The 9,181-nt window shown below is 30.7% G+C and overlaps 1 protein-coding gene across 1 annotated transcript in view; it reads right to left on the bottom strand.

Annotated features, from left to right (window-relative positions):
• The window catches only part of LOC106461285 (glycogen phosphorylase, muscle form-like), a 13,657-nt gene extending 4,689 nt beyond the window's left edge, over positions 1–8,968 (bottom strand). Inside the window, exons 1-12 of the mRNA XM_013921100.2 lie at positions 8,398–8,968; positions 7,490–7,591; positions 5,880–6,062; positions 5,501–5,632; positions 4,986–5,097; positions 3,768–3,850; positions 3,210–3,353; positions 2,927–3,019; positions 2,261–2,407; positions 651–814; positions 353–467; positions 89–190 (exon numbers count right to left, since the gene is read on the bottom strand). Of these exons, the coding sequence (XP_013776554.1) occupies positions 89–190; positions 353–467; positions 651–814; positions 2,261–2,407; positions 2,927–3,019; positions 3,210–3,353; positions 3,768–3,850; positions 4,986–5,097; positions 5,501–5,632; positions 5,880–6,062; positions 7,490–7,591; positions 8,398–8,643 (1,623 nt within the window). The 5' untranslated portion in view covers positions 8,644–8,968. The remainder of the gene's footprint in view (positions 1–88; positions 191–352; positions 468–650; positions 815–2,260; positions 2,408–2,926; positions 3,020–3,209; positions 3,354–3,767; positions 3,851–4,985; positions 5,098–5,500; positions 5,633–5,879; positions 6,063–7,489; positions 7,592–8,397) is intronic.
• Positions 8,969–9,181: the final 213 nt, after the last annotated feature.

The following is a 9,181-nucleotide window of genomic DNA, read 5'->3' as shown; positions in this document are numbered from 1 at the left end:
GATAATAATTCTTGACCTAACATCATTAACATTTATGACAAAAAGATTCAATAGAGGAATTTATCTTAACCAAATACTAAGTACAAACCTGTTTAACAATTTGGAATGTTCTCCTAAAACTCCTGTCATTTACCAAAGGTTTAATTCTCTCTAAATCTTCTAGATGTGTCAGCCAGTTTTCACCAATCCTCTGGAAAACAACAAAACACAGTACTTAAAAATAAAATTGTACAGTTTTTTTACTACATAATCTATAACCTGTAGTAATTTAAAATATTCAGTCCATGGTCAATCTTAATTATTCAACTATACAAAAATCTGAACTGAAAAACAGAGAGCACAAAAGTCATACCTCAGCTATAGCATCAGCCAAGTTTGAATTACAAAGAGCTAGCCATCGACGGGGTGTTATTCCATTGGTTTTATTTTGGAATTTCTCTGGAGTGAGTTCATAGAAGTCTTTAAACCTAATGATGAAAGACATGAGCTCATATACTACAAGTACATACACTTTTCATACAAGAACTTTGTTATTAATTCTGAGTGAATATTTTCACACTTACCATAACTCTTATCAATCTGTCTACAGTAACTACAAATAAGTAATATTAATGATTTAAATAAATGATTCTAGGCAATATAGAACTTACAGGTTTGTTTTGAGGATTTCAGAGTGGAGAGCAGCTACACCATTGACAGCATGTGAACCTACAATAGCCAAGTGAGCCATATTGATCCGTTTTTCTCCTTCTTCCTCCACAAGAGACATTCTGCGAAGCCGGTTTACATCATTAGGCCATCGTTTCTGGACTTCCTGTGATGTGCAAGAAAAGCAAAGTGGATTGCTAATGCTTGGTATAAGTCATTAATTACAACATGTAAATATTGGCATTGTTTTTAAAGAAAGCTGTCAATGAAGAGAGTTCTCTCTACCACAGAAAATAGAACAAGGTTAAGAAATAAACAAATTCTATTAAAGAATGAAAAATTATGGCAAGTTTTTGGGGGAAAAAAAAAAGTAAAAACCTTAATAATTAAAAAAAACAAATGAAAATCTTAGTGTTCAATTGTACCATACTAACATTGGAAACAAAAAACCTTGTTAAAAATAAAATCCTACATTTATCAATCTAATAAATACATGTAATGAAAATTCTAAATAACACAAAATAAACAAAACTAGAAAGAATAAGATTCTTGAAAGTTAAGCATCAAGAGTATAATTGTACCAAGCATTAGGGAAGTGTAATCAAGAAATGATTTACAACAGGAGAAAATTCATATACCAAATAGCTTAGCTAAAGAACAGCATACATCTAGTTATCATAGTATATTAATCATCACATGCCAAGCAGAATGGTAGTTTGACAACATGGTCAGATGCAAGCGAGGAGATACCATATTTACAATTATTACTTACACAAAATGGTAGTTTGACAACATTTCTCACAGACTTTCATTGGATGCAAGTGAGGAGATACCTTATTTACTATTATTAATTACCCAAGATAGTAGTTTGACGACATTTATCAGATTACAAGTGAAAAGGTGTACTTTATCCAAGCTGGGAAGAATCTGTTAACACCATCAAGTAAACTAAACAAACACAACAAAATGGTGGCCCAGCTGATGAATCATACCTTCCCCTTAGATCATATGATGAAGGATAAGTAGTTACAAAATTCTACAACAACAAATGGAGAATAAAGCAGGCTGTATGAATCAAAAAAATGACTAAGCAAATAGTAGGAAACATTTGATGACCAGAGATGTTAACCGACTCCACTGGGAATAGTGTTGTATGGTATCTATAAGGAGTTCTTGTAAGGAGATTCATTAGCCATGACGTCCAGCACCCAACTGCATTACAACATGATCAGCACTGATCACATCAGAAAAGTAGAATATTAGCACTGACAGCAAACAAAGTTAATCTATGCAATACAAAATGAAATTGCTAAACTATCTTGAAAGTTTAACCAAGACTGAGAATCAACTGATAATAAATTATAGGTACTATTCTTATATTCTGAAGAAGGAAGGAAGGAAGAAGGGAAAAAAAAAAAAAAAAAAAAAAAATTAGTATTTTAATAAAATTGATAGTTTCCTTTTTTTTTGTAAACTGTGTTGGTGATCCATATACAAAACAACTGGATCTTCCTGGCATTTAAATAAATGCCATGGGTTGCTATAGAACATTAAAACAACCCGTTTCACTTCATATTACAATACTTTCTTATAAAAGCTATGATAAAGTTACCTTAAGGAGGTGTGAATTAATATCATAAATGATCAACAGGTGGCGAGGTAGAATCCTTTCAAGCAATTTAACTGGCCAACGTTCCAATGCCTCAGGAAGAATTGTGTGATTGGTATAGGCACAGGTTGCAACTGTAATATCCCAAGCCTAAAGAACAGGAAATTACAGAGAATGTAAAATAAAACTAACTAAATATCATTAAAAAGGTATCAAAATTTGTTATTTAAATTCACTTTCAAAAAAAGAAAGAAAAAAAAGTAACAGTTTAAAACTTTTTTTTTTAAAGTATAATTTACTCTTTTCCATAATACTGTTTAAACCTATTACTTGAGTAATAAAGTAAATATAGTAATATAATAGTAAGTTGGTAAACAACAATTGATAAGCATAATAAAGTGATTTATTTTGGGGAAGAACATGTTTCAACAGAAAACCAGTCTTTAATCTGCTTATAAATCATTGTTGCCAACTTATTATTAAGTATGCATTAGTCTTCTGTAAAACTTTTGTAGTCACTCTTCCAGGATCAATTACATCAATACTAGGGAGCAGCTTCAAGGAGGAGGAGGAGAAGAAAAAAAAAAAAGAAGAAGAGTGAGTGAGTATATATATATAATTTTCATACCATAAAACCCATACAACTACAAATTAGCAATGCTACCTCACCTTTTCCCATGGTAAACCTTCAATGTCAACAAAAATTCTCATCAGTTCAGGAATAGCCAAGGCAGGGTGAGTATCATTTAACTGAATGGCTACCTAAGAATGAGAAAGTTTAATATGTAAGCCTGCAATTTTTATTTTAACTATCATTACTTGTGAACTTACTAAAACATTGTTTTCTGCACAGTCTAAAATTTCATATCAATCTTGCTAAGATTACTTACATTAAAACACAAATATAGTTGTATACATAGTTCAACCATTCCATAGAAACACATAAATTTACCTTATCAGGAAATGTCTGAAAAGATGTTCGTATAGGGTTTCTGTTGCCAAATTTAGAAGACTTAAAACGACGAATTATGTCTTGAAGGGTTGCAGCCACCATGAAGTACTCTTGCTTTAGACGCAGTTCTTTCCCTTCAAAAAACTGTAGAAATGAAAAGACACAAGATTTAATTATATTAAAAACATAATTAAACCCCCCCCCCCTTTTTTTTTTTTTTTTTTTTTTTTTTTTATTAAGTACTAAATTAATTATAAGTAGTAATTAAAACTGTTGCATCAGTATATCAATAATAATAATAATAATTCTCTCTCTATAAATCTTCCAACGTATTGAACTTGCACTTACGTCCTATGTCTTTCAACAATTTGTATCAAAAGAGTCAATAAATCAACCATCTACAAGGTATGGAAGATGCCAAATTTATAATAGTTTGCATATTCCACAAGTAATCATTTTTACATCATATTGTGGAACAGGATTGATTACATTACAATAACAAAAGGCATTAGCACAACTTGTGGATCATTAGGGATAACTAATTTTAAGTTTACTTACATTATCATTTGGATAAAGCACTCTAGAAATGTTTTCCGCTAAATTACGGTCAAGTACAGCTTGAATGTAGTCTCCATCATTAACTAAAAGGAAATTTAAGTTATTAAATAAGACAAAATGAGAAAACTACATTGCAATTATAGTAGTATAAAAACTCATTATCTTATATACACCGAAACATTAATAAATCACAACCAATCAGAAGATATCAGTTCACAATTCCCTGGTTGCACAAACTCAGAAACAGTTTGTGGGTCTGTATGTGCATTTATAAAACTTCTACGACTTAAAGATAAAAATAGAGGGTAGAGTATGTTATATTAAAACAATTTGAATATGCAAATCTAGCTGATAAGGTGCCACTGGAACAGCATGCATCTGAATTACATTTTAACATAGTTGTGCGATGCTAATGAAAATTGCTCAATTTTTGGAAAAGTAACAGCTCCTTCTTATATGAAATATGCACATACGGAAAGACCATGATGACATGTTTAAATTACAGATTTAGAATTCTCATCATTGGGATATCTCTTAACTACCTAATATTATTGGAAAGCAAAGGAATATGGATCATATAGGGTATCAGGACCAGTGAAGAAGTTTAAGACATTTTGAACTGTTGCATGAAGGACAACCATTGACCAGACTTTGGTTGTCCTTCTATTATAAGCAAAAAGTTGTTGTTTTTTCTCCTAAACCTATTCCAAATTTAAGCATTTTGCTGAGACAGTCACATAGCAGAGAAGTCAGACGAAAACATAAATAGTACAACTTAATTTTATATTATCAATGCATTCTAGCAATTTCCCCATGACAACATTGACACAACGTGGTGTATTTACAATGCTTCTAACAACTTTCACCTACAATTTTAGAAATAGTGTAACATTCATTAATCTTCCCAGAAAAAACAACAACATTGATACCAATGTTCTATTTCGTTTTGACAATTTGAATAATTACCATAAACAAGCTAGCTCAGAATTCCCTCAAAAATATAACAGAAAAATAACAATAACTTGCAGAATTTGTAGACCAAGTGTTCGAAGAATGTACTTCCCAATACCCTAATATGGGTACATTGTGTCTACTGTAAATAGTGAAGAGTTTTGTTTGCAGTTGAAATAGCTTGCAAAAAACTTGGAATTGCAAATTTTAATATTACAGATAGCATATTTTGGAGATTAATATGGAATAGACTACTAAGATACTTACAAAATCTTAAGTTGAAGCTATTAGGAGACTTTGCAGACCAAAGTCGTAAAGAGTTCACTACATTGTTACGGAAACCAGGAATTGGAGTGTCATAAGGTAGGGCAAAAACAATCTGTAATAATAATAATAATAATAATAATAATAATAAAAAAAAAAAAGGTTCAAAAATAGTCAAAAAAAGAAAAGAATATTTGGGACAATGAATATGAGTAACATGAAAGTTTTCCCCCATTATTAAATATAATGGTAGAAGGGTTCCCAGTAACAATATGATTAAACTAGGTTTTGGCACTGTATGTTTTACAGTGTATGTTTTTCATGCATTTTGTACAATATCAACAATATTACTAGTTAGCTTTTTCCATAATATTAAGCTCAATATTTTTCAGTTGCAAAAGAAAAACTGAAAGATAAGTTTCTACAGAACAGACAATTATAAATTAAAACTTCTGTTTAGTTTTTTCCTAATGCATGTATTAATACAGCACTGTACAATAGTGAAACTTCACATTCACCTGTGTATCAACCCACTTGTAGCCACGGTTAGTTTTCTGGACATGTCCATAGAAGTTCACAGGCAGCATATACTCTGGTCTGGCTTTTTCCCATGGGTTACCAAACCTGAGCCAATCATCTGGCTCTTCTATCTGCAAATTACATTAGTATATAAATTAGTGAAAACAGACAGTTTATAATATAGTGCAGAATTATAAAAAAGAATAAAAAAAAAACAGTTTGCGATTAGTTATATCAACCACTTTAAATTATATTTTTTAAACACGTGTTTCAAAGTTTAGTTTGTTATAGCATCACACCAATAATTGGTATTATTGGTAAAAATATGACCAATAAAGACATTCATTTGCTTATGTGGTGACTTGTGAATGCTCTTACCTGTTCACCTCCCCTAATTTTCTGTGCAAAAATGCCATATTCATATCTTATACCATAGCCATAAGCAGCCAAGCCAACTGTTGCCATAGAGTCCAGAAAACAAGCAGCTAACCGGCCAAGCCCTCCATTACCAAGTCCTGCATCTTCTTCTATGTCTTCCAGCTCCTCAATATCTAAACCCAGCTACAAAATAAAAGTTTTAAAGCAGAAAAAATAAAGTGAAGTTAATAATAGCTACTTGACAGTCTAATTTCAATGAGACAGTTTAAGGATATCTTATGAATTATCAGTTTCTTAACACTTTGTTTGTTTTACATGGAAAAAACAGAATACTTTAATGAGTGAAGAGACCACTACAGGTGCACGTTGATAACTACAGCTTTTGCTTTTATCTGCTCAAGTTTTTTATTAGACTACCATAGTGACGTGTCTATAATCATGTTTTGGAAAAGCTAGGAAATCTTATTCTTATAGATAGTGAAACTCCTGAACCTGATAATCACTTACCTTTAAAAAGAGGCTAAATATTGAGTCTGTTTTTGTGTGTTAAACTTAAATCTTCTAGAAAATATCAAATACAGGGGGAAATTCCAGGTGATTAGAAAGTAGTCAGTATAATATCAATTTTTAAAAAGACAAAGTTTGAGAAAGTTCCAGGAAATTACAGGCCAACTAGCCTGACTTCTGCTGATGGTAAGCTTGTTAGAGATCACTTCAAGAGGAACTTTTAGGGTTAAGGCAAGATTAAAATAATCATCATAAGTTTATAGGAAGGGTTTTTCTTTTCTCATTTATTTTCTTAGACTTTATTTTGCTTGTCTAGACAAAGATACCTTTGTTATTGGGTTTCTAAATTTCTAGAGGGCTTGATATGGTTCCTCACATTAGGTTGATCAGTAAATTAAACTCTTATGAAAACTGTGAAAAGTTCAAAAGAATTAAAAATTGACTAAGGTATAAAAATAGAAAGGTGTAATAAATGAGCAACCTTCTGCCTAGGGTCTTTGTTGTTTATTATCTACATTAGTAATATGGACTATTTTATAAGCAACAAGATTTCTAAACTTGCTGATGATACAAAACTCATGCAAGACCAATTTATTGGAAAATGATCCCTTAATGCAGGAGTTGGGTAGTCCTGTTGAGTTAGCTAATCAATATATAATAATAATAATAATAATAATAAAAAAACAAAAAAAAACTTGAAGTGGATATGATTACCGGCGAAAGCCTCAAAACATTTAGCCGAGGTTACAAGAGCAAATAAAATTCCAAGATCTATTTACAAAAGTCACATTCAACAGCAAAAAGGTTATCAAAGTACAAAACTTGATAAAACTTTATTTGAAGTAAATGTTCAGTTTTTCATTGTAGAAAAGATACTGCATTACTTGAGAAAATTCAAAAGTGGGCTGCCAAAATGATTACCAATTTGCAACATTTAATTTACACGAATGTAATTTAAAATGGAAATTAAGTATGTAGCTAAATTCTACTCTCCCTATATACTACATTTAGTAAATAAACATACAAATATTCATTTAAAACAAATAGAAACAAACTGTTAGGTTATTCTAAGATCTGCATTGCATGAAACACATTTGGCTCACTTGATACATAGCTTCATCACAAGCACCTTGTATTCCAAGGTTGATCATGGTGTTGGACAAGGTTCGACCCATGTAGTATTCCAGGGAAAGGTAGTAAACACGCTTCAGTAGAAGAAAGAGAGAACAGTTTATATCTTTATACAATCCCATATTTGTATGACCAAGTAAATAATGATGCAAGTTGAGACATACTAATAACAAAATCATTAAGTCATTAAGTTTAAAAAACAAAATTTGTTTGTAAAAAGTACTTTGTTATATAAATGGGCAAACTAGAAAATCTTTCAGACTGACAATGTATCATAACAATTTACTAGTTACAATTAATGGCTCCTTTCATAAACAAATACTAGAGAAAACCGTTTATGAATATAATATATTTGTAAAAAATGGTAGCTAAAAGGAATAACTTTGTGATCCAGGAGATTTGACAGTAATATTAAAAGATTTAACAGTATAGAACAAAACTGAGATAGATATTTTGTATGCATTAAATAAAAATACTAATCACTATCACAAAGAATTAAGAACAAAGTACAAATGGCTTAAATCTAATACACAAGAGTATCTATATTCCTAATAATGGTAACCTTTTAATTCAAGGACTGCAAAATGAATCTTGATAATACATGTTCCTATCTATCACAGAGATATTCTATTCACTGTATACAGTTCAAATTATGAAAACTTTATTTTTAATACAAAAATATAAAAGTTTTTGACACCATTTTTATTATTGTAGATAATAATGTGTAATAACATTAACTTAAGAATATTATTACCAAGAAAAATACTTAAGATTAAGAACCTAACTTCTAATCTAAGAATAACTGTACAAGTTTTGTAATTCTAATTACATCAAAACATTTCCCAGAAAGTGCATGTATTTTTATCATTTTATATCCTACCTTTGGGTCTTTTTCATAATAATACTGCTGGGTACGAATCCACCTTCCCACTTGATGATCCCAAACAGCATGAGCTAAAGCAAAATAATAATCTCTTGGAGTAGCAACGTTACGATCTTTTACCAAAGTATAGTGCAAATGCCGGTTGAAAGTCTTTTTTGCATTAGCCACATTTTCTACTTGAGCAATTCCCCTAACGCTAATTTGTTTTCGTTTTTCTTGATCTGATTTAGGAACAGCAGCCATAATTACTTCCAAAGTTTAGTAAAACTAAAACCAGGGAATTTGGACAGTAAATGAGTAATGTTTAAGTTAAAGCTTACTTATGTTAAACCGAGTTAAAATTTAAATCTTATTTCTGCACGTGGCAATTCCTACAATACATTTATAAGTTTGGTACAACTTAATTTACGTTATCCAAATAAACGATCACCTCTTTAACATAAACGGTCATTCCACATTTAAAGGAAAGGCTACAGCTGTTCTGTACTTATGTATAGCGTTGTATTAAATCTATTTCATCACGCGACCTGATCAACAAGTAACAAATTCAAGGTCATGCCTTTTCAGTATTCAGGCCCCTGCCACTGTGATGGGCAGGTCAGATATAACTACGATTCTAACTAAATTATGACTATAAGAATAAGAATAACATTTTAAATTCATATAATTTCACATTAGCTGCGCAGCTAGAAATATTTTAAGTTATGAGTTTCGTAGAATGCAAACAATTTGTTTATTTTAATATGAGCAAAGACCAACAAATTACTTTAGCAACAAATAT

This window comes from Limulus polyphemus, unplaced genomic scaffold (assembly GCF_000517525.1).
Source record: "Limulus polyphemus unplaced genomic scaffold, Limulus_polyphemus-2.1.2 Scaffold927, whole genome shotgun sequence".
Lineage (NCBI taxonomy): Eukaryota > Metazoa > Arthropoda > Merostomata > Xiphosura > Limulidae > Limulus > Limulus polyphemus.
Note: the sequence above shows the minus strand (reverse complement) of the source record. Positions and strands in the feature narration are given on the sequence as shown.